Consider the following 24,730-nt stretch of genomic DNA (forward strand, 5'->3'; position numbering starts at 1 on the left):
TCGAAAATTCGAAGGCGAAAACCTATTCGAGCCACAATAAAAACTGATTATGATATGAGAAGAGTTAGAAACTGCGATGTATTTTGTGTATATATTGATCTGGAGACTAGTGGACAGAGTACGAACGGAATTGAGAATATGATGTCCAGAGCAGGTGCCAGTTTTGCTGTTTTCAACAAGCAATTGGACGCTGATCTTCATGCGCTCGTTGCGGAAGCACGCAGGCGTAATTCCGAGGTTAAAGAAGCCAGCCACAAGTCTATAGAGATATTAAAGACCATTAAGACCATCAATGACTTAGAGAACCATCCGGACTTTGTGGTCCCGTTTGCGCTAGCGTGCAAGACCAAGAATGCTAAGATGACCACAATTGCGATGCAATGCCTACAAAACATGGCTTCAACAAGGTGTATTCCAGAGAAAAGGATGGATATGATATTAGATGCGTTTATCGAAGCTACACAACTTGCCATGGATATACAATTGAAAGTGTTGCAATTGGTCCCTATTTTTTTCAAAACATATTCCAGTTATCTGAAAGGTGGACTATGTAAGAAGCTACTGTACTGTTGCACTTCCCTTCTCAGAGTTCCAAATAAGGCTCCTATTGTGGCCGGGACTGCAAGTGCTACTTTACAACAATTAATGGACGAGATTTTTGATAGACTAAGTGACAAAACTTTAGAAAGTAACAACGATGAGGATGAAGACTTCGAAGTTCTAGTAAATAACAATGACTTCATTAAAGTAAATGCCTTTAGATACGATGCAAATTTGGTATTTTCCAATTTATGCTCTATAGTGGACACTAAATCCACCGAGAAAACGGACAACTCATTACTAGATATAACAGACATCTCCACAGATTTAGCGCTAGAAATTTTGGAATCCATATTACAAAATGGCAAGCAATTTTTAATAGAGTACGAGGATTTGCAATTTGTATTGAGGATAAAAACAATTCCATTATTGCTAAGGTGCATGTCTAACTCTAAACAATTCTCTACAGTTCTACGTTGTTTCAGATGTATTCGGCTACTAATCGACAAAGAGTTCTTAATGATCATCGAATTAGAATTAGAGGTCATGCTTTCTATGATTATACATAATTTATCTCTCGATTCCTCAATTTTGCCCTGGCAACGAGTGCTTTCATTAGAAATATTCAATGAAATTTCACAAAACCCTACAATGCTGAATGATCTGTATGATATCTATGACAAGTATGAGGATAAAAAACCAATATTACACAACTTTTTGACTCAGTCTTATCATATCCTCCTCTCAGATGATTTTAAGGACTACATTGGCTATTCTAGTGTAATCGAGAAAATTGAAATGCCATTGATAAGTAATAATTCTTTTCAAACCAAAAACCAGTATATGCAAATGTTAGACAAAAATACTGCACCAAATGTCAATATAACCTATATTATATGGCTGATTGTGAATTGCACTAACTGTTGGTCAGAGAAATTAAGTTCACAAGCTGTGGCACTAACCGAGATTGAAAATAAATCTCTAAGGAACACTACGAAAGACCAACTACATGTTACACTAAATGGATTATTTGAAAATCTATTCAACATACATACTTTACTTTTGCAGTCTTCCACAATTGATACAACTATCTTTCATAATATAGTACGTGCATTCCAAAAATTAACCCATTGCGCTGGTATGCTCGGAGAGGTCTCAAAAGTTGATAGATGTCTAGACTATTTCAGAAAAGCTATCATTACCGTGGAACATGCAAGCAATACAGAAAAAGATTTAAAGGTAAACGCACCTTCACATATAAGAAAGTCATCCGGCTCTGCAATGTTAAGCACACTGAGTGAATCAATTGTTGGTCCAGATTTGAATAAGGATATCCAAAAAGAAAACGACAATATCCAACTTTACCCACAGAGCATAAACAGCAAACAGGTAAGTCTATTTAGAGCTTTAACCTCCTTAGCCATATCATTGGGACCAAACTTCAGTGCTAAGAGCTGGTATTTTCTTTTTACTGCATGGAACTGGGTTTATTATTTTATATATGGACCTTCCAATGATATTTTGAACAGTCTAAACATTGATGAGGAATTCATATCTCACGACCTATCACGAAATGATCTTGCATCTATTGAAAATACGATACATTCTTTCCATGATGCCACTAAGTCTTACCCACTTCAAACATTGATAATTATGCTAACCGAACTAGAAAAGTTATCCGATTTAACTCTTAATCTAAATCCTAAAGATCAAGTAGGGTATCAACCATTTTTTAATAACTCTGAATTTTCGGTGGCTATTTATAATCCAAGTTTTTTCATTTCCGAGATAGCAGAGTTAACATCATCCAATATGTCACGCATACTTGCTAGCACCAAGACGAGCTCATACTGGGATAAATTCATAGATTACATGGTATCTCAAATGGCTGATAGGAAGAGAACTTTTGCGTTGAGATTATACTGTAGCCATGTTATTGCCAGCGTATACAAAACATGCACAAATGAAATATATGAGATTGAAGATACTAATCTAAGAAAAACTTGCTTCACCAAATATGAACAGATTTTTACATCTTCATTGAATAGAATTATGGCATCCATAGAAGTGTTAGAGGTGAACAAATTAAACATTCTGAATGAAAATTTGAATACCGAAGGTGATATCATTTTTCAGGTATTAAACACATTAAAAGAACAACTAAATGAATTTGGCGACATGATATCAGATTCATGGGTTACTGTTTTTAGTATAATCAATAGTCCATTTAGATGGATTGATTCAAATATCAGTACACTACTACAAGATGATTCCGACGATTTATCACTCATAGACGGTATCATAATGAAACAGAAGAATATGATACAAGTTTCATTTGATGTTTTTAAGCTAATTACTGATGACTTTTTGAAGAACCTACATCTTAATGTCATACCCGATGTAATTGATACTATCGTCGCATTCGTTAATCAAGAAAAGATACTGAATGTATCTTTCTCATCAATAAGTCAATTTTGGCTAGTAGGAGATTATTTAAGATCTAACTATTCTGCAGACATAGAAAAGTTCAGAACTGAGTGTGATGATTATTTCACACATCCATCCGAAAACAATGCAGAGTTTATAAGGGCCATAAAATCTCCAGAATCAACCATCTCTCAAAAGTACTATGGTATTTGGCTATACTTATTAAAAAATCTATTATTTTGCTCATTAGATAAGCGAAATGAAGTTAGTGTTGGAGCTATCCAAACATTCTTCAGGATTATTGATTCCCACTCCTCTACCTTTCCTTCCTGGCAGGCCATATTCAATAATGTTCTCTATCCATTTTTGAACACTGAACGTTCTGACGAACAACTACAAACAAACCTAGATTGTTTGAATGTTACCCTAAAGGGCCTCGTACAACTCTTCTCGCAAAAGTTTTCAGATTTTGACGAGTATAATAAAAATGCTGCCGAGTGGTCTGCTCTTTTACAGCTCTTTATAAAGTTATTACAATGCCCATCCACAGGTGTAAGATACGTTACTATCAAAAATTACGGTACCATTGTGACAGAATTATGTACTAAAGAGAACATTCCGACTAATTTGCTAGACTTATGTGCAACAATTTGGACAGATTATAACATTGGCTATAGTGACTTCGGTAATTCTTCACAACTGAGTGAGAAGACAGATTATGATTGTATTTCTGAGCTTCTGTTATCATTTCCCTCATTGTGTACTATGATCGACAGTGTCAAAGATGATAATAATGTATTTTATGAGAAAAGTATGAGCTTGTTGCTGTCTGCTGTTAAATTTCCTCTTCTTCCAGAGCATTCTAGGGATCAAGCAAAACCGTCGACATTGCAGAATGCAGTATTAGAGGGCATGTCCTTGATATACACAAAGCTTAACAAGAACAATATATTTGTTTACTTTGTTCATCTTTCAATGATATCTACCTTATTATTTGATACCAGAGATAAAATTGAGAAAAAATTAGCACCAAAGTTACACGAGAATGCCATTAGTAGAATACCTACCTTCGAAGCACTTTCTTATAAATCGCTTCAAATGTTAGAGAAACAATTATCGGAATTGAAATCTGCTGAACAACCAAGAAATAAGTATGTCCTAAAGATAATAAGAAATTTGAGAGAAATAATAGTTTCTAAAAGCTTAATCGATCTTTCGACTGATGGATCAAGACCACTTTGGGTTTTAGCTTCCTCATGTTATAGGAGTTTTTTAGCATGCATTGATAATGTTAGCGATTGCTTTGCAAATGATAGCGAAGGTCAACAAGAGTTTATTGAGATATTCATGTCCATATTCTTGACACCATTAAGAAGAAGAGACACAAAAGTAGATTCAATGACTGAGAAATCTGACTTATCAGAATTCGACCAATACTCTCAGTTATTCAAAAACAAATCACTGATGCCTTTATTCACTTCTGACCACTATGATCTCTTGGTCAGAAACATTTGGGATGCATCACTCATATATGAATTTGATGATATTCAAAAGGCCATCTTACAGGACTCAGGTGGTCCTAAAAACTGTGAAAAAATTCTGAGTCACTTAAATGACTTAGAGGTCTTTGGTTTAACACGAACACAAGACACACTGAGTAAGGTCTCATGTTCTAAAAGATGTCTCCAGGAGCTAATATCATTTGCTCTGCTTGATGATAAAGATATGAGTGAGCTAAAATACTTGACGTTCCCTTATATTGTGTCAAGGATCTCACTACTTCTAGGGAAGTATATATCTGACGAATTCTTGAGTGGGAGCGCACCAATACCAAAGCTGAGAGGGGAGGAGATGAATATTTTATTGAATGGATTATTAAAATTGCTTGATAATCTTCTGCGTTCTAAAGTCCCCATTTCAAAAGAGGTCGAATCTTTGGCTCACTTGTACCCACTTGTACTAAGAACAATCCCAGTATCGCATAAACTAACCGGACTTCAAAACACAGTGCTTGAATTATCCCTGAGTTTTACGAAGTTAATATCTGCCAGTTCACACCAACCTTGAATAAAAATTACTATAGCATATCTAGTCTAGTTTCGTCAAAGGGAAATTAAAACTTCATTTGTAACTGATAACTTGTATCATTGTTATACTGTAGAACTATAAAAATATAATTAATATAACGGTATCTTAGTTACAAATTAAATGCCATACTATTTAACCAAATGCAATTTAATCATGATTACTTCCAACATGCTTACTTCTTGTTCTCCAAAAGTGATGTTAAGTCCTCAGGCTCACATGCTATATTGAAGAAACTGTGGTGCAACAATTCCTCTGTCGAAGCCCTATACTTTACATCAACACAAAGACAGACACTTAAAAATCTTTTAATCTCAAGTGATAAGGACTGGGGGTGCTTCAATTTTGGTGTACCATTCGTTGCAATTAAGTAAAGAGCTTTTAGAGGATCTTCATTTAAGTAAGGTGGTTCTCCTTCCAGCATCTCAATTGCCATAATACCTAAAGACCAAACATCCACCTTAGCATCATACTCTTTCTGCTTGACAACTTCGGGAGCCATCCAATAAGGAGTTCCAACCATTGTTGCTCTTTTGCTTCTTTGATCGGTAAGCTTTGCACAGAACCCAAAATCAGTAATCTTCACACGAGCTTTGGTGTCCAGTAAAACGTTGTCTGATTTGATGTCTCTATGAATAATATTTTTATCATGCAAAAATTTCAGACCTTTACACGTTTCTCTTACAATATATGCAATCTGAGGTTCAGATAATGGAGAATAAGCGCTGCCATTTGTTGGACTGTTTTCGATTATATCTGTTAATGAGCCACCCTCCATGTATTCCATAACAACCCATAAGTCATCTTCAGTTTTTAGATATGCTTCCAAGAAGTTAACAATATTTTCGTGACGAGAATCATTCATTACCATAATTTCATTCACTATTAATTCTTTTCTGGGTTGCTTGGATAATACCATCTGTTTTATTGCAACCTTATCACCAATTAGAGGATCTTCGTGTTCAGTACCTCCTCTTTGATGTTGAGGACCGTCAGCTTCAATAATTTCTGTTCTCTCTGCTAGATATACGGAACCACTTGCACCTTGCCCAGCCTTTTCAATCATTTTAAATAACGTAGAAGGATCGGCATCAAGTGTTACCTGCTTTAATTTACTCATTATTTCTGCGTTTGACATTGTTGGTTTAGATGTCTTCTTTGCTTTTTCAGCCCCATCCTTTGATACTCCAGCTGGCTTCTTTGGTGCTTGTCTCACCGGCTGTAATGCGGCTGGTGGGTTGTTCTGATTTATTTTATTCTGCTGCTGCTGTTGTTGACGCATAGCCATATTAGCTGCATTAACACTAGTTTGATTTTGGATCACATTCTGATTCGGATATCCTCCTCCTTGTTGTGGCTGCTTTAATACAGGTATCGTGGGATACACTTTCATTGGATAGTTACTTTGCTGTTGTGAACCATTTCTTTGATTGAAAGGTACTTGGTTTTGTATAGTTGTTTGCTGATTGGGCCTTGCATTTAAAGGAGACCCGGGTCCCTTGTTTGCGTATGGATTACTCATATTATGATGTGGTCTGTAGCCATTAATCGGCGAAGGTGGCTGAGAAGAACCTGGAGAAGAACCTGGAGAAGGATACTTATTAACAAAACCTTGTTGTTGATTGTAATTATTATGAGTAGCAAGTTTTGGAAGTGAGTTTTGAATTTTGTTTCCACCTGCTGGAGATGGCGCTTGCATTCTTGGTGCCATGTTGTTCTTCGAGGATATATTGTTTTGGTATGGGGAGCTACCCTGCCTAATTGGGGTATTGGACCTGTTTGGCATATTAATCGCTTGTTGAGAAGAATTTTGACTAGGAACTACATTCACAGAATTAACGGAATTAACTGTAGATGATTGCTTTGGAGGTGAAGGAGCTCTTCTTTGAGGGACCATAGAATTAGCTTGTGATATTGGAGATACCTTATCACTAGAATTAGTAGATGTGTTGGTGTCCTTTAACAAATTGATCTGTGAGCTGTTAGTACTCCCAGAAGAGACCGATGTAGTGCTTCCAGCGCCATACGTGGAACCTTCACCATTATTATATTCTTGATAAAAGTTTAAAACTTGAATAACAGCTGCAGAGTCATTATTCCAGTCCTCGCCGGTGATTCTAGAGTGCTTCAACAGTTTTTCCCAGTTTGTTGGCATACCAACAAAGCTTCCGGTCTCTGGATCAAACCCTACATGCACTTTATGAGTAAAATTTGTTGGAGAAGATACTCCACTTAATAGAGGACATTTAGCGAAGATCGAATCCAACCATGAGATGAGATCGGTCTCTGTTTTCGTTGCGATATATATGGTCTTCTTAGCCATGGAATCGGTATTACCAGATTGGCCACCATTGCTCGAGTTTCTTTCTGATACACGGGTCAGCTCAAAGCAGTACTGTTTCAACTGGTTCTTGCTGACACTGACGATAACAGTCAGAGGAATCTTCAAGACGGGATCCTCAGTAACTTTCTCGTTCTTGTATAATGTTAACGCCGAATCATTTAGCACCATGAATCTTTTTTGCCACAGAAACGACAGCAAACCATCATCTTTGTATGAAACCCAACCCGATTTCCTCCTGACATTGCTATTAGATCGATTTGCGCGTCCGCTATTGAGATCGAGCTGGCTCATGTACCTGGTGATGGGCTGTGTCTTGTTGAAGGCTGCCCCTCCGGCACTCACAGGTGGCCTAGGTGCGGGACCTATACTTTGGAAATCACTGTCTGATATTTTAGCCGCAGCTGCTGATAGAGACATATTGGTTTCTTTGGTTTTTTTATTGTCGATAGGCTATACAATCGTTCTTTTCTTCTCGTTACTTCAAACTAAATGCTTTGCTATTGTACTTTTGATAGGAATATTCTTGCTTTCTAACACGGACTTGTTACAGCGACAGTTTTCAATCTTCTTCCAATAGGCAGAAGATAGAGGTTATCGATGTTATAGTTCTTTAATAGTTGCAAAACCCAACAGAAAGCTCTGATCCAAAAACAAATAATAGTTGAGAGAACTAGTGTATAAATTCAAAGAGGAAAAAAAAAACTTCCCGAGATAGAATATAATGACAATAAAACGTGGGTCCTAATCAGGATGAAGTTATCGCAAGTTTGAAGCTCGCAAAGTGTCACCCAAAGTACTGTTCGATCTCTTATCCCCACTATAACCAAAAAAGGAGAGCCTTTAAAACACCGTAATCACAAAGTATCGCAGACTGTTTGATAGATGTGACAAATTAACCACAGAGCACAAACACGATTCGATCGAAACAAAGGCAGAGCACCAAGTCCCGCAATGATTACTGCAACTGGTTTCACTATTGGAATGTAACCACCAGAACTTCCTGACGCGTCGCATCGCTCACTTTGTGTTTTTTTGCAATTTTTTTTCAGTTGACAATTTGAAAAATTCATTCGATTTTCGAGATTTTTCGCGTTTCGATTTTCTATTCCCGATTGAGTTATAATAACAGCCGACGATTTGCATGTGATAATATGGTGGGGGGTGGTATAAGCCTTAGCTTTGCGAGCTGGTAGTTCCTTCTATATCATCCTATTCTACTCTATATGCTTGGTATTACATTAATGGCGTTATATAGTCTGTGTGGTCTATAGTGCCTGACCCTTGGAGAGCCAGTAGTCCCTCTTGTCCTGCATGCTCAGTGACTTTTTCTCCCTTTCTTGGATCACGGGTGGTTCTTCATCCTCGGGGATGCCCATCAGTTGATCTATGCTGGTGTGGTTTCTTGCCTTGGCCTTGGTCTTGGTCTTGGTCTTGGTATTGGTATCGGCCTTCGCTATCTTTCTCTTCTTTACGACTTTCTCGACTTTCTCGACTTTGTACATCTCCTCAGTTTCTTCCTCGTTTGCACTTATATTGATGAACATGTCATCCTCGTCAGATGTATCTTCATCGTCTGCATGCACTACGCGGGCGCGCTTCCTGTGGTAGTGCTCATTCTCTATGATCGCCCTGTTCTCCACCAGCGCCCTCTCGTCGTTGAAGTCCCTAGGGGCACCGCGGTACTTGATGACGTTTCCCAGGATGCTCTTGCCCACTCTGTTCTTGAACGTTGCGGCATCGAGCTCGAAACATTTGTTGACGAGCAGATCAAAGGCACCAGAGAAGGACTTCTTGATGTCACGGACATTGAACGAGCCCCGACTCAGATTGTTCGTTGGATCGCCAGGATCCTGTATGGCCAGGGTGAAGGAGGTCCTTGCAGGTGGATAGAACCTACAACTGGTCTTCGGCTTGTAAGTGGCACGGGAGTCATCAACACAGATAGCAACATCGTCGTATGCAAAGTTCTTACCGTAGAGTTCAAAGAATTCGATTAAAAGCACACCAAGGTTATCCAAGGGATCGATATCCCCAGTGATAATCCTTGGGTGAAGACGTAAAAACGAGAATACAAGACAGATGATACTGAACCCACCGAGACCTCCAGTATGGACATCGTTTAGTCGCCTAGCATGTAAAAATTGTTTGACTACTAACGTTAGTTCTCTTAGACCAGGAGTATCACCAATCCACTCTCTAATCAATTTTGCGGCTTCCAAACCGTTGGATCTTTCAAACGACACATCTATGTGTATATCAGACTCAGGTTCAACAAATTTTATGATCGGAACCCTTGATTTTGCTATTACCTCCACCCTAGTAGCTAGACCATCGTTCTTTAGATGCCTGGCCAACTCATATAGGTACTGTCTATTTTCTTTATCACCACTTTTACTATTAACCACACAGTCAATATCAGACCCCGGTAAATACATATCTGTTGCATAAGACCCAAACACTTGAAGGTCTGCATCTGTCCATAAACGTTTCACTGACCGCCGTATCTTCGCTATTGTTTTGTTTCTTGTTTCGATTTCCTCTCGGCTAGGTGATATATATGCAACAAAATCTCGAATCTCCGCTGTGAGCCAGTCTGATATTTCCTTCTGCTTCGAGTGATCATGATTTAGCAACCATGGAAAGTCTGCATTTAGTTCTCTCTCAGCATTTCTCCTTCCGGCTAATTCATCATCACTACTTGTGTTCCCACTGGATAAATAATCTTCTGACTCGTTATTTTCAGCGCCGCTGTTTTCATCTTCTGAACTAGAAGAAAACGCAATAAAGTCATCGTTATCTTCAAGCTTCCCACCACTTATTTTTATATCTGATACTATCCCTTCATCACCTGAGTCAATATCTATTACAGGAATTGTATCATAGGAATCATTATGATTATCAGCCTTTGATTCACCATCGCTTTGTGTTAAATCGTCGTTATACTCGGATAATAAGTGAGTGCGATTCTCAGGATCGCTCAAGTCCAATTCCAAATTTTCATACTTGTTGAGAAACTCTTTGTTGTCATTGAAGACTTCAATATTACGTTGCAAAGCGTTAAAGGAAGACCTTCGTAGTCGTTTCACCCTGGCAGATTCCTTTTTTTGATACTTTGCAACCTTCCTCTTAGATCTATCACCTCTCATTGCGTATATATAAGTACCACTCTGTTGGAACAATACCAATTATAAAGATTTTGAGCTGTTTTCCTCCTAACACTGTCTAACCACTTTTCAAAACTGTATCGTACTATTATGGTAGTGCAGTTACAAAAAAAAACACCACACACCTCTCAGTTCTATAATATCAAAATTAATATTACGTTGTTATAACGCTTGTATTATCAATTATATCCTAGATGTGTAGACCCTTTATGTCAAAATCATTATAGGTTTTGCGTTTTTATTATGCGATGAGCATCTGCGATGAGCTGAAATTTTTCAAGAAACTTGCGATGAACTCCGTCATAATACGGTTCATGATCACGTGAATATAGATACATGGCTATTTCACAATGCCATAACGTACCCATATGTTCTGGAATGACTTCCATTGCGGGCTAAGCGGTAGTTCAAGTGGTATAAACTTGTTCCTCAAAGATAATGAATGATTAACTATACAATAATATATAAATTGTTACACTTATTCTATAGGATTTCAGAAGGTAATTTACACTAGACTTGAAAACCTTATTTCTATCAGAATTGTGCTATATGCTGGGTATCATGAAGTTAAAAATAAAGATAAATTGGATAGGAAACTTGTGTTCGCCTGTAAAGTGATCGTTAAAACCGTGACGCTTTTGCGATTTAAGTTTTAGCATCGACGGATAATAAAATAAAAATTTGGGTATCATGGGGTGATTAATATTAAGAATAGACCAGAAGGAAAATGCAGTGCCGCTTTTATTAAATGATTGATAGCATTGCAATTGAGAAATGAAAGTAATGTATTTTTTTTTGAGTTTGTGACTCGAGTGGTTTCAAATGTTGCTCAAACTATACCAGAAGTCCGCGCCTTGTAAGTGCGAAACTTAAAGAAGCATGGCAACAGCAGCTAGAAGGGCAGCACCGAAAGTAGCAGAGTTCTTACCAGCGGCGTTAGTTAGTTGTTGCTGTAGAGTGGAAGCTTGAATTTGACCATCGTGGATTTGAGAAACAACAGCTGGGTTTGTCTTAACAGCAGATGTAGATAGTGTAGAAGACTTTTGTTGTTCAATAGAAGGACTAGCTGGAGCAACAGAGGATGGAGAAGCCTTGGATGATGAGGCTGGGGAGACTGGGGCGGCAGAGCTTGGCTTAGCTGGAGCAGCAGAGCTTGGCTTGGCTGGGGTTGCTGTGGTAGCTTGGATTTGACCGTCACCAATTTGAGAGATGACAGCGGCGTTACCCTTGGCAGCACTAGCAGAGTTAGCAGAACTAGAAACAGAAGCTGGCTTGGTAGAAACAGTGGTAGTGGTGTATGGAGTGGAAGTGGTCTTTACAGTAGAAACTGCAGAAGTGGTAACAACTGGGGTTGTAGTGATGTCAACGTATGTGACACCGTCAGAGACAACGGTACCAGCAGAAGCGACGGAAGCGGCAATGGCTAAGATAGAGGCAGTAGAGAACTTCATTTTTGATATTATTATAGTTGTGTTAGAATGAATGAATTGTAGTTGGTTAGGTAATTCCTGAGGTTTTATCTTTACAGAGAGTATTATTTCAAGCTGACAAAAGGTCGATTGAAGTCTGATTCGAATTGTAAAATGTCAAATAAATCTTTCACTTATATATTAATTTTTTTTTTTTGCAACAGTGAACCAAAATAGTTTCTCGATTGGATAAAACACGCTGCTGTTATCATTGTTATTGATCTAATGTAGAATGGCGATCAATCTTTAAATTGTAGCTTGCAGTACCACTAGAAGTGCTACTTGGAGGTCTAAGAGGTTAGATACTTTCAATGAACTTTTGGTGACGAAAATTTCAATGCTAGTATTGCTAGGTCCAGTTAACAAAGGACACTACTAGTACGTGAACTCAACCCGCGGTTCGTTCTAGCAGTTACCTGTTACCTGCCAGTATAATGTTTTATTTGGGATATATTGATTGAACAGCAACTGCAATGAGGAGCGAAGAGTACTAGCCCGGTAAACACGAAAACACTCAACCTTGGAATTGGAAGAAATTTTGCTGTAAAACTTAACCACGCAATACTATTCTAATAGATCCCTACACAGGTTAAATGCGAAACAAATAGATCAGATTCTAAGATTAAGTTTATCTCAATGTCCCTAGTGTTTCTTTTTGGTGAGGATTGTGCTGCAATTAGCACAGTCGTTATGCATTGTGGATCAGATCAAAAACTCAGAGTCCATTTTGTGCAGCTCTAAGAGGGACATTCTCGACCCTTTTCTCTATACAAGTGACGGTGTTCTGGAACCTAGTCCATAAGACCATTACCTATGATATTTTCGCGTCATAGACAAAGACTCAGATCAAAAGGACTCGACAGTTGAAAGAGATTAGCAATGCCTTACTGATACTAGATGGTTACCAATTACACGTCAAGAACCCATTTCGAAAGTATCTATCAGTGCAATTTGCCAATTAATGCTGATCAATTCAATTTTTTCCTGTCGAAAATGCGACGCGTGAATAATTGAGAAAAACCCGAAAAAATAATAAACAAAAAAAGTAATATAAACACGAAAATAAAAATAAAGACATTGTTTGGGGAACAACGGATTCCATCTAAGTTTATGATGATATTTCGCGAGTTCAAGACAATGGCAGATTCTTTTTTTGCCAATATACCAAGATGATATTTAAGGAGAAACTTCTATTCTAGAAATAAAAACTAAATATACATTAAATTAGAAGATATACATATATGTAATAACAGTGAGTAATCGCGAGCACTTCCATATCTAAATACAAGTACCGACTAGAACACTCTTACCGACTCTTGTAGTCGAGCCCTCTCACCAAAATTCTGGTCCATGAGACTCCTGATTCACATATAGAAATAAGTATACTCAAACTGACTCTTAGTATCCGATTGAGGGAAACAAATGGGAAAAAACAAATTAAGAAATGATTATTAATGTTAAATGCTTTTTAAACGTATACTACGTAAAATTATGATCTGTTATAAGGGTGATATCCATTGCTGCGACGCCCTCCGTTGTAACCGCCACGTTCTCTTCTGTATGAACCATTACTAGAGCCATGGTAACCACCATGACGGGAACCACCAGAACGGTCTCTGTGATATGAACCTCTGTCATTTCTTTCACTGGGTCCTCTAGGCCCTCTTGGTATATTCTTTGGTAACGAGTTTTTCTTCATTCTATTACTGCCGTCCTCATTTCTCTCATTTGATGCTGAATTACTATCATTACTGTCACCACCAATCGTTTGCACATTAGAAGAAGAAGAGTTATCGCTTCCGTTATGGTCGTCACCAGATGGAGTATTTTCAGAACCGGCATTATTTAGAGGAGAACCAGAGCCATCAGCATTCATTGGTGGCATTTGGAATCCTGGCATCATCATTGACATCTGCTGTTGGAACATTTGAGAATAATCCATGCCCGTTTGCTGTTGTAGTTGCTGATAATATTCTTGCATCTTTTGGTAGTAATCTTGCATAGCTTGTGGGTTAAACATAGGGTTGAAACCACCCATCATCGGATTTTGATACATGCCAGCCATTGGGTTGGCCATTGGGTTAGACATTGGATTCATGCCCATGCCGGCCACAGGAGGACTTACAGCTTGCTGTCCAGCCTGCTTCTGCTGGTGTCTTGGCTCTGCTCTTTTTATTTCTATTTGCTTACCTTTGAATTCTCTATACCTTGATTCACATACCTTTTCTGCAGCGTCTGGTGAGTCATATGTAACAAATCCAAAACCTCTGGATCTACCAGTATCCTTATCAAGCATTAATTGTGCATCAATGATGGTACCCCATTGGGAGAAGTATTCTTCGAATTCTTTTGGCCTTACATCTGTACCCAAACCACCTACAAAGATTTTACCTGTCTTATCTTGTTCTTCTCTTGGGATAGCTCTCTTTGGATCTATTACTTTACCGTCAAGAATATGTTGTGTCTTCACGACTTCGTCAACGGAACTTGGTGCATCGAAACTCAAGAAACCAAAACCTCTGGATCTACCAGTGTTTGGATCTTTCATGATTTTAAGTTCTACAACATTACCGTACTTGCTGAAGTATTCACGTAAACCATCTTCGGTAGTTTCCCAATTCAGACCACCAATAAACATTTTACAGTTTTCTCTAGATAGGTCAGCTTTGACTTGTCTTCTGTTAGCTTCCTCAATGCTTTCTCTTTGTTCAGAGTTTTGCGTTTGGTTGCTAACTTGAGGCTCTGAGCTAACATTTGATCCATTTTGCTCTGAGCTAACAGCATTACCATCAGCAGTTGTCTGTGATCCGGAGCTAGTATCTTTATCATTGTTGTTATCAGTGTTATTACTATTATTTAAGTTAGATGATAAAGCTTGCAAAGCAGCCAAGGGATCCATTGGAACGCTGGCTGACTCAGTGCTTGGAGCGGTGGTTGAATCTACTGGTTTACTTTCATTAGAAACTGTCTGTTGTTGATCTTGGTGTTCATCACCATAGATATCGTTAAAGTCTTCCTCGTCTGAACTCATTACTTCTCAATTTTTACTCTTGCTTGATCTCCTTAAAGTCCGTCCTTCAATCGCTGTATAAGCTATTAAAAACAAATTGAAATACTCAAAGTTATAAATGGAACAGTTAATATTAAATAGTTCCAACTAGTTGACTTGAAATAGTTATTATTATAGTAGAGGTATCTTTGCGATATAGTCTACTAGTTTAAAATGCCACTTCGTGTTATCCGTAATTATTTAACCACACTTATAATTTTTGTTATGGTCTCTTTTTTGTTATTATACGTCGCAACTGTTGTAAAAAATCTATCCCAATTTTCTCAGTCAGCAATAGTATAATTCTAAATGAACTAGTTATATCGAAAAAAAATCAGTTATTTTTAATCTACCTAGTAAGTGAGATATAACTGCCTTTCTCAAAATATTATGTTAGCACTCCGATTACTTCTTATTTTTTGACTCTATATCGAGTTTTAAACGTCAAAAAATGAAATATGAATCTAAAAAAGAATTTAAAAGGTAGTGTAGCTTTATATGATAAAAATTGCGTCAACCTTCCTTTGCTATCAGTTCTCCTCCAATCCAATATATATAGCAGAAAAGATAATACAACTTTCTCTGTTCTAAGGGGACTATCCTATCCAAAAATAACGTATAACTACTTATGTAGTATTTCTCCTTTTTCTATTATAAAAAAGCTAAAATATAACCGGATTTATTCTGGTATGCGCTAATTAATACGTAGTACTAATCTCTATTCCAAATCCCACTGACTATTACAAAATATTATCTGTGAGGTGTTCCGGCAGAAACTCCATTCCCTCCCAGAAGCAGGAAAATCGCTCGCCTTTTATACTTTTTCTCCTGAAGGGTCACACCGGTCTTCCGAAGAAAAAAATTTATCTTTCGCCCCCTCTCCCTACGTATCAAGATATGTAACATGTGAATATATAATCTCTATATTCATGCAGAAATTAGTCTTTGGATATATCTTTATATATAAGGATATATATGCGTATTAGAATATTGTGACAGCTCGAGGTTTGTTCCTTGATTTCGATCCGTCAGTATGCACTTATTATTATCTTTTGGCCGGTATGCAGCACCTATGTACAGCAGCTCATCTTATGCGAGGTGTCGAGTATGTTGGGTTGGTTCTTAGGTTTGGATATATCTATTATGCGGGTCTTTGCAGTGGTTCGCTTTCTAATCACGGGCTCTAGGCTTCCGTCCGAGTCTTCTCCACTATCTTCGTCATTGCTGGTACTAACAACCTCGTCGTCGTATTGCTCGTTGAGCGTGGTGGACTCCTTCATCTCTTCATCTTCTTCTAACACTGCAGTGCCTTCTAGTTCTTGCTCGGCCTTCTCCTCATAGCATCCGTTATTGACAAGGTCCACAGTGATGTTGTTCATTGCCTCGTTGAGCGAGTCAAAATTCTTGCATGTGACTTCAAAGTTCCCAGCTATCACTAGACCATATCGGCTCTCGATCTCTTCTATTGCGGCAATTACATCCTCGTGCGTGACTTCTCTCTGCTTGTACAGATCAGTTTTGTTACCAATGAAGTAAAAGCGGGCCTTTTCGTAGTCCCTGGCTGCAAAATGGCCCATAGCCTCCACTAACCAGTGCTCGTAGCTGTTCTTGAAGCTACACTTGTCCGTGATATCATAGCTGAGAATGATTGCATTGGATTTCTTATACAAAGAGGGCATGATAGCATTACGATACCGTTCCTGACCAGCGGTGTCCCACAGAATGCAGTTGAATATTCGGTTATCAATATTTATTATGTTGGTCTTGATATCTACCCCAATGGTTGTCTTCGTATCTACTATGAGCTCCTCTGGGTCGTAGTTGAGACTACTGCTCTCTGATTCGACATCTTTTACAATTTTGAAGTCCCTCTGTGCCATGAAATCGTTTTCCTTATAGTCATCGTAATCCGTCGAACTGTACCTTTTCCTTTGATCTTGCATGATATCCGATTTACGCTCGTAAGCCCTCGCAGTCAGTGACCTTCTAACCATCTGATTGCGTCCCGACCGGTTGCTCGAACCAGCCCTATTTGGGGTGGGGCTCAACCCGATGATGTGCTCCCATTGTGCCCTCGTCGGCAGTTCCCTGCAATAGTTCAGTATCATCGCGGTCTTCCCCACCCCAGCATCGCCTATAAACAGCACTTTTATGTTGGCCGCATTGGATTCTATCGCTGACATCGACAGCGACTCCCGAGAGCACATTACGTCATTCATGTACGCAGACGAGCTCAAACCGAGCCCCACTGAGCTATTCCTGTACACCGACCCACCGCTGAGCGAGTTCGACGAGGACAGCGTCCTGTAAAAAGAATGCCGCGAATTCCTGTTAGACTTGTCAAAATGAAACGATTCCGTAGATCCACCGCCGAACGGCGAGTTCCAAGGCGAGGTCCCACTCGCTTCCGTAAAATCCATTCCAGAGAACCGCCGCTCAGATGGGGACGGCGACACTACCACGTTCAAGGAGTACCGCTTCCTCCTGCCATCAGCCATCACTTGTGTCCTTATTTCTACCTAGTTTCACTCACAGAACTACATCTTCAAGACTAACAGGGCTGACTTCAACTTCTCTTCAACCCATTTGATCTGCACTACCTCGAAGCCCAAGAGGCAGCGCGACTTTGAGAGCCCCGGAAAGCGACATTGGCGAAAGTGCACTCAAAGACGTCACGTGTAAATTATATTGCCGGTTAAAACGCAATAAGGCTCAGCTCATCGCAACAACTCATCGAAAAGGGTTATAGCTATGAATGGCATTTCTTTATCCTGTATGTATGTGTGTGGGGCAGTAGTTAGATTACGTATTGTGCTCTCGGATAAGCCTTTGACACAAATTTTTAAGTGCCATTCGAAGTTGTCATAAGGCACCAAAACGGGTGATTCAAACCGGGCTTAGTTTTAAACTTTTCTTATCAAGAATCTTACTTTGACACATTTTTGTTATATAAGGGTTTCATAACCCCTCATTGATCATTTCAATAATCTGTATTGTCTTGTAGTCTCCAGACCTAAGTCAAAACAAGTAAGAAATAACAGATAAAAATGAGTGTCAATAAGAATTCGTATGTGCCTCTCCCCAACGAGAGCGCTCCGCCACCATACCAGGAAGAGGATCCTGCTCCAAACCTGTACAATGTCCCCGATGACTTCAAGTGGTCGACCAACGTGAGTGCTTGTGAACCACTGGTCAGACAGCAGTTCCTTCATAGAGTGTACTCCATATTGTCAACGCAGCTGCTGGCTACGTTGTCGATGGGCTACTTGACCTACAAATGGGAGCCTTTGCGTGAGTTCACTAACTCCAATACATGGCTGGTGATACTGGCCTCTATAGGTTCCATACTGACTTGCATATGGCTTGCCTTTGCCCCAAGCGTGGATGACTATGTGCCAGAAGATGAGGCTAATTACACCGGTGAAACTGAAACGAACAATGAGCTAAGACCCGCCAAGGCACCATGGTACTACTTGTCAAAGAGAGGCCAGTACGCTGTGCTAAGTGTGTTCACCATTTGTGAAGCATACTCCTTGTCGACCATAACACTTGCCTATGACCCTCAGATTATTTTGAGTGCCGTCCTTATAACCACCGTGGTCATAGTGGGTGTCTCCCTGGTGGCGCTGTCAGAGAGATTCCAGTTTCTAACAGAGTCCGCCACTACTATATACTTCTGGCTGAACTGGGGATTACTTCTACTGTTCGGTATGGTGCTTACCGGTGTATTCTTCGGCTTCAGCTCTAAGATGAACATTTTCTACGCTTGGTTCGGGGCCGCCTTGTTCACCATATACCTACTAATGGACACCCAGATGATCTTCAGAAAAGTACGTCCAGATGAAGAAGTTAAGTGTGCTATGATCCTATACGTCGATATTATCAACTTATTTTTGCATATCCTAAGGATCCTCTCTAGTAGAGAAAATGAATAATCGAAGTCATTCTGACTATCACGCTTTTAAGTTTTTGTACCTGTAACATTGCCTATGTAACTATATAACAATTGACTTTTAATGACATCATGTACTAGTTTTCGTCTACTTCCTCCCACTTCCTACATATAATAATAATCATCTTTTCGGTGTACTAGATTAGACTATGATCCCATTAATTTCAATTTTTGCCTAGATACTTTTGTTTGTTCTATATAATATTAGTGTTTAATAAATGCGCATCATATACAAAAGGGTGCGAAGTAAAATGGTCAGCTTTAAAGACACTGATCATTGCCCCATGCTAAATGATGTGAGAAAGATGGTAATGATGTGAAGAACGTTTAAATTTTTTTTAAAATTACTAGTTAAAAATACAGATTTGAAAAAAATGTTTTATTGCAAAAACTTGTATGACGAATAATATAATATTTTTTTCTAAACCGTTTAGATGTAACCGATTCTGTTGGCAATGTCCAAAGCATCGTAGTCGGCAGTCAATCTAACGAAAGCCTTCTTGTTACCCTTGGCGGTGATCAAAGTGTTGACCTTCATGACATCGACTTCGTATAGCTCCTTAACGGCCTTCTTGATTTGGTGCTTGTTAGCCTTCAAGGAGACTTGGAAAACCAAGATGTTACCGTCTTCAACCTTCTTCATAGCGGTTTCAGAAGTGATTGGGTGTTCGATAACCTTGTAAGAGTCCAATCTGTTGTAGTGTGGAACAGACTTGGAAGCGTACTTTGGAGATCTAGCCAACTTCAAGGTCTTTGGCAATCTGAAGGTGGCAGAAGTTCTGGTCTTCAAAGCCTTCTTACCGTTGGTACCCTTGACAACAGCCTTCTTAGCAGCACTAGCCTTAGCTGTAAATAATGCATTCCCTCTCAACATGATGTTTTCCTTCCTTCCCTCTGTTTTCAATAAATTTATCCTCCTAGCTACTCACCATCAAAATTTCCATGAAACTGAACATTTTAAACTCATATATCAAATCTCCAACTCTATTAATTCAGCAATCCAAAAGTCACCTTATTAAGACATAAAATTTCATCAATATTAGGATAATCCACTAGCCTAGGACTTTATTTTTTTGAAACAGGAATATTCAGATAGGGAAAGGTGTAAAAACAAAACAAATAGTGAGAATATCTATGTTAGTATTTTAATTCATTTAAGATTCTTTAGATGACAGGGAAATTTACCGAGAATGATGCTACAGCAACGCCAGCAACTATTTCATTTTGAAACTCTCAATAATTCACGATTCCTTCTATCGCACTAATCAGCTTACCACACGCTACACGTCTTCCTACTTCTGCCTGCTTCTGACATAGTGTCATTCACTTATTTAGCGTTATTCATAGCGCTTCGCATCGATCTTATAGGTGGGAGATTCTCTATTCATTCTATGCCAATTTCCTCGGTCTTTCTCAATTTCACTGCAATTATTCTAATTTAACATACCAGATGGAGCCATTTTTGTATATTATCGTTCTTGGAGGTCCTGTTAATGAAAGCAATAGCAAGCAAGAAACAAATACTACAGTTCAAGATATATATCAATAGGCCACTATCCTCTCTTGATTTTTTTTTGTGATAACTTTCATCTTTGCAAAATTCCACTGGTGAAACCACAGAGAGATGCCAGACCAGTAGTGGGTACCCAATCCACATTGTGGTCGTGCAACGATTCACAGCGACACCAAATGAGGATTTCTGGTCAGTGATAGTTCCAATGCCGCTTCAGAGCACAGTATCGATGCCACTACACTGTACCACCACCAGCTAGGCTCAACTGGTAGTAGGAAAGGGGGCTGGTCTGGCTTGGACAGAGGGGGGGCCATCCTCCTGGGGTTACTGGGATTAGGCCCAAGGAGCTCACCACTTGCCTGGGAACGGATACCACCAGCCTGGGATCAGTCTCGGTACTGCCTAACCGAGCCCAACCAAACTGTGTTACAAGCAATCCACAACGGGTACAAGCCTTTCCCCGGGGGCCTGGTGGTAGCAAGAGGTGTTCCCTACTGCTGAATCCGCCACCTTGCCACCTTGCCACCTAGGTTCAGTGATGGTCCAGCCTAGTACAGCGCTGAACCCGAACGTATTCTGTGTTGCAAGATCCTCTCTACACAGAATGGTCCCACCTCAGGAGGAACCAATAGCTCTTCTCTCCAAGAGGTTTCGCCTAGTGGCAGGGTCTAGAGAACACATCCTCAACTAGCTACTGTGTGTTCACAATATGCTACCGGAATAGGAAATAATTGGTACCTCACATTGCCTTGGGTTTCCAGGGTGAAAAACAGAAATAGGGTCGTAAACAGGTATACACCCACACACCATCAGAACGTCACAAAATATAGAAGTACTAGTTGTTGAGTCACATGTGTTATACTAAACGAGAAATGTACGTACACAGGCACCGTAAGTACCGTGATCATATTCGTCAACCCCATGCTGCTAGATGAATCACATGATTATATTCAGATTGCAACGAAGAATCAAAAACTGGTTTGACCAAACCAATCTAGTCGGTAATGGGTTGGCAGTATCATAGAGAGGTGCCTTCCATTACATATATACACTTTTATTATAAGACAAAAATTCGTTTGTCTTTTTTTTGAATTATGTGTGTTACTATGAGAATCTCGTCTTGCTGAATGTTTTTTTATTTACTAGAGATGAATGTGTAATAACAAATATTATTTACATGTTGCATAGTAGCCCTTCTACTGAAAGAGGCGGATTATGTCGAGTAGTCTTTTTTCTTGGCTTCCCAGATGACATGGGGAGTTACAATTACGAGAGCTGAGCCCATCATAATCTTCTCATTCTTGGTGACCTCACACCACCGAATTTCAATGCTGTCTTGTCACTGATTCTCGTTACTTTCCTCCTTATCTCATTACCTTCTTTACCGTTTAGAGCCGCAATGAACGCCGTCCTACCTTTACCAAAATCATCCATTATGATCTCTATATCTTTGTCCATCAATCCCTTTTCTTTAATCATCTGGAACACTTTTGTAGTGGTTTGGAACGCTGCTTCGTATTCACCTCTCAGCGCTTTTCTGAACCCAAGACATCCTGTAGAGATGGCAAACTTAACTTTCTGCGGCAACCGCAAGTAATACAGATACTTCTCGTTGTATGACAGTTCCGGGTTGTTCACCAAGTAGTTCTTGTCCTCCACGACAGCAGAGTACGTGAAGTGCGTGTTGTTTTTACGGAAAACACAGTTCAACTTGTACTTCAAAGGAACTTCCAAAGACTTACCCTTCATGGCTCGCTTCTCCCCATACGGATTAGATATATTAGCCACTTCGTCTTTCCTTGTAAGATCCTTCACCGCACCGGCAAACGAAATACGCCCACCATCGGCAACGCTGCTGTTCAACCTCCTACCAGCCAGCAGCCATTTTGAACCCAGCGACCGCAGCATATTTTTTGGTAAAATTTAACTAAATAGAATCCCTCCTTACAGTGCTTACAGGAACTTGATCTATCCCGAGCTCCAACTCACGGAAGCTATGTTAACACCCTTCCATATATACCAATCCGTATAACTTTCCTCATGGAACTTCGGAATTCCCACAGACCCACAATATAGCGATCAACGACTACAAATCATATGATTTCTGTACCCGTACAACATGTCTGGAAAATTTTGAAAAAAAAAATGCGATGAGCCTTTGCGATGAGCCTTTGCGATGAGCATAGCCGACTAATGCAGAGGGCATCGCAGATCAAGGCAGTATATTTGGCAAGTGGAAGCGTACATCCTTGTGTCATTGTAATTAGCTGAGATTTACCGAAAGATAGTAAATAAAGCAATACACATACAACATGCCTAGAAAGAAGTCTGCTGCTAAGAAGGCTAGGGAAGCCGCTGCCAAGACTCAAGGTGAGGTGCCTGAGCAGAAAATCAGTGAGGAAGTTGAAGCCAAGCCCTTGGATGCCAACGATGAACACGAGGATGCTAGTGATGAGAGTTCTAGTGAGGAAGAGGACGACTACGGTGAGCTGCTTACTGAGGAAGTTGAAGATGGTATCAAGAATGTGCTTACCGCGATCAGAAACAATGAAAAGGATAAGTTGCTGAACCCAGAGGTGAAATTCTTTGAGGATCCAGAGAAGGCTGCTGAAAAGATGGAAGTAAGTGAAAAACATAAACCCGTTTACCTGAAGGATTACCACAGAATGAATATTCTTTCTGGTAATGCATTGAAGGATGATGACGAGTTGGATGAAGATGAGCTTGAGACCGTTGATGGGAAACAATCCTTCGTCTCTCAGCAGAGAGAGGAGAGACAACAGCTATTAAATGAAATTAATAATGCTTTTGATGGGGACGACCAGAAATCCGAAGAAGAAAATGATGACGAAGATGACGATGGGTTCCTGAAGAAGAAAGAAAAGAAGATGGAAGTCTCTAAGACCGATCCATTAAGAGAAATTGACCCAAACAAGGACGAGGACAAGTTTCTTGAAGAGTTTGTGAACCAGCATGCTTGGATACCGAAAAAGGGAGACAAAATCATCTCACTAGATGGTGGAATGGACATGGAAGAAGATGACGAAGAATTCGACGACGCAGTGGAACAGTTTGAAAATGCTTATAATTTCAGATATGAGGATCCTAATGCCGCTGAGATTGTATCTTATGCTCGTACACAGGCCACTCTGAGAAGATCGAAGACATCCTCTCGTAGAAGAAAGAGAGAAGAGGAGAAATCTCATAAGGAGGAAGAGAAGAAAGAAAAGGAGGAAAAGATACAAAAGAAGAAGGTGAAGAAAGTAAATAAGGTCACTGACATCTTAACACAGATCAAGAAAGAATATGGGGCTGATATAAGTGAAGAAATGGTTGAAAAGATCACTTCCACACTGATGAATAACGACTACAAGGAAGACGAGTGGGATAATGTGGTTGCTGAATTGTTCAATGAAGAGTTTTACGCTCAAGAAGGTAAGCCTGAATGGGATGAAGATGATGAGATTATGGCTGATTTCTACAAAGAAGGTGAAGAAGTTAATGATGGACAAGAACCACCGGAATTAGACACAAATGACACAACGGAAACCAACGACCAAGATAACGCTGGCCGCTCAAAGAAGAAGAGTAAGATAGAAGAAAAGAAGAGTAAAAAGAAGGAGAAAAAACAACTTCAAGAGATGGTTGAAACAGCAATCGAGAAGAACAAAATGGCTATTATCGATGAAGTTGAGGAAGAAAGAGGTAGAAGCCGCGAAAAGGAAGAACTGAAATTTCGTTACAGAGAAGTTTCGCCAGAAAGTTTTGGCCTTTCAACTCGTGAAATTCTGGCCGCTGATGATACTGATCTAAATGAGTTTATCGGTCTAAAGAAGTTTGCCCCATACAGACCTAAAGAGCTTAGAGCCAAGGATAAGAGAAAGGTTACCAAGTCTAGAAGACTAAGGGAATGGAAGAAAAAGGTGTTCAATAATGAATCTGGGTTAACGGAAGAGCAATTCATTGCACTAATGGAAAAGGAAGGTAGTTCTGAACCACCAATGAAAAAACATAAAAAATCTCATGACAAAGATAAAAAGAACAAAAATTCTCACAAAAAGAACAAGAAATAAGCGATTTGTTTGTTTTTATTTCACATATAAAACGTCATATATTATGTTGTACTTTTATCTTATTAAATATAATGCATTATTTTTTTTCTATATTGATTGCAAATCAATAAGCGG

The 24,730-nt window shown here is 39.3% G+C and overlaps 10 protein-coding genes across 10 annotated transcripts; 3 read left to right on the forward strand and 7 right to left on the reverse strand.

Annotated features, from left to right (window-relative positions):
* Window positions 1-54: 54 nt before the first annotated feature.
* MON2 (Mon2p) lies at window positions 55-5,034 on the forward strand (the record flags this gene model as incomplete). Its single annotated transcript, XM_449507.1, has 1 exon — window positions 55-5,034. The coding sequence occupies one exon, from the start codon at window positions 55-57 to the stop codon at window positions 5,032-5,034; it is 4,980 nt and encodes a 1,659-aa protein (XP_449507.1).
* Window positions 5,035-5,227: 193 nt separating this feature from the next.
* CLA4 (serine/threonine protein kinase CLA4) lies at window positions 5,228-7,813 on the reverse strand (the record flags this gene model as incomplete). Its single annotated transcript, XM_449508.1, has 1 exon — window positions 5,228-7,813. The coding sequence occupies one exon, from the start codon at window positions 7,811-7,813 to the stop codon at window positions 5,228-5,230; it is 2,586 nt and encodes an 861-aa protein (XP_449508.1).
* An 848-nt stretch (window positions 7,814-8,661) lies between these two features.
* TRF5 (non-canonical poly(A) polymerase TRF5) lies at window positions 8,662-10,542 on the reverse strand (the record flags this gene model as incomplete). The annotated part of the gene is made up of 1 exon (XM_449509.1): window positions 8,662-10,542. The coding sequence occupies one exon, from the start codon at window positions 10,540-10,542 to the stop codon at window positions 8,662-8,664; it is 1,881 nt and encodes a 626-aa protein (XP_449509.1).
* Window positions 10,543-11,429: 887 nt separating this feature from the next.
* TOS6 (Tos6p) lies at window positions 11,430-12,011 on the reverse strand (the record flags this gene model as incomplete). Its single annotated transcript, XM_449510.1, has 1 exon — window positions 11,430-12,011. The coding sequence occupies one exon, from the start codon at window positions 12,009-12,011 to the stop codon at window positions 11,430-11,432; it is 582 nt and encodes a 193-aa protein (XP_449510.1).
* A 1,507-nt stretch (window positions 12,012-13,518) lies between these two features.
* On the reverse strand, window positions 13,519-15,060 carry GVI51_M03707 (RNA-binding protein; the record flags this gene model as incomplete). The annotated part of the gene is made up of 1 exon (XM_449511.1): window positions 13,519-15,060. The coding sequence occupies one exon, from the start codon at window positions 15,058-15,060 to the stop codon at window positions 13,519-13,521; it is 1,542 nt and encodes a 513-aa protein (XP_449511.1).
* A 1,088-nt stretch (window positions 15,061-16,148) lies between these two features.
* YPT11 (Rab family GTPase YPT11) lies at window positions 16,149-17,576 on the reverse strand (the record flags this gene model as incomplete). The annotated part of the gene is made up of 1 exon (XM_449512.1): window positions 16,149-17,576. One exon carries the CDS (start codon window positions 17,574-17,576, stop codon window positions 16,149-16,151), a length of 1,428 nt encoding a protein of 475 aa, XP_449512.1.
* Window positions 17,577-18,125: 549 nt separating this feature from the next.
* BXI1 (Bxi1p) lies at window positions 18,126-19,013 on the forward strand (the record flags this gene model as incomplete). The annotated part of the gene is made up of 1 exon (XM_449513.1): window positions 18,126-19,013. One exon carries the CDS (start codon window positions 18,126-18,128, stop codon window positions 19,011-19,013), a length of 888 nt encoding a protein of 295 aa, XP_449513.1.
* A 447-nt stretch (window positions 19,014-19,460) lies between these two features.
* On the reverse strand, window positions 19,461-20,490 carry RPL25 (60S ribosomal protein uL23; the record flags this gene model as incomplete). Its single annotated transcript, XM_449514.1, has 2 exons — window positions 19,461-19,876; window positions 20,478-20,490. 2 exons carry the CDS (start codon window positions 20,488-20,490, stop codon window positions 19,461-19,463), a joined length of 429 nt encoding a protein of 142 aa, XP_449514.1.
* A 1,337-nt stretch (window positions 20,491-21,827) lies between these two features.
* Window positions 21,828-22,451, reverse strand: MRPS18 (mitochondrial 37S ribosomal protein YmS18; the record flags this gene model as incomplete). Its single annotated transcript, XM_449515.1, has 1 exon — window positions 21,828-22,451. One exon carries the CDS (start codon window positions 22,449-22,451, stop codon window positions 21,828-21,830), a length of 624 nt encoding a protein of 207 aa, XP_449515.1.
* Window positions 22,452-22,855: 404 nt separating this feature from the next.
* KRI1 (Kri1p) lies at window positions 22,856-24,616 on the forward strand (the record flags this gene model as incomplete). The annotated part of the gene is made up of 1 exon (XM_449516.1): window positions 22,856-24,616. One exon carries the CDS (start codon window positions 22,856-22,858, stop codon window positions 24,614-24,616), a length of 1,761 nt encoding a protein of 586 aa, XP_449516.1.
* Between the last annotated feature and the right edge of the window lie 114 nt (window positions 24,617-24,730).

The sequence above is a fragment of the Nakaseomyces glabratus genome, chromosome M (assembly GCF_010111755.1).
Source record: "Nakaseomyces glabratus chromosome M, complete sequence".
In the NCBI taxonomy this organism is placed as follows: Eukaryota; Fungi; Ascomycota; class Saccharomycetes; order Saccharomycetales; family Saccharomycetaceae; genus Nakaseomyces; species Nakaseomyces glabratus.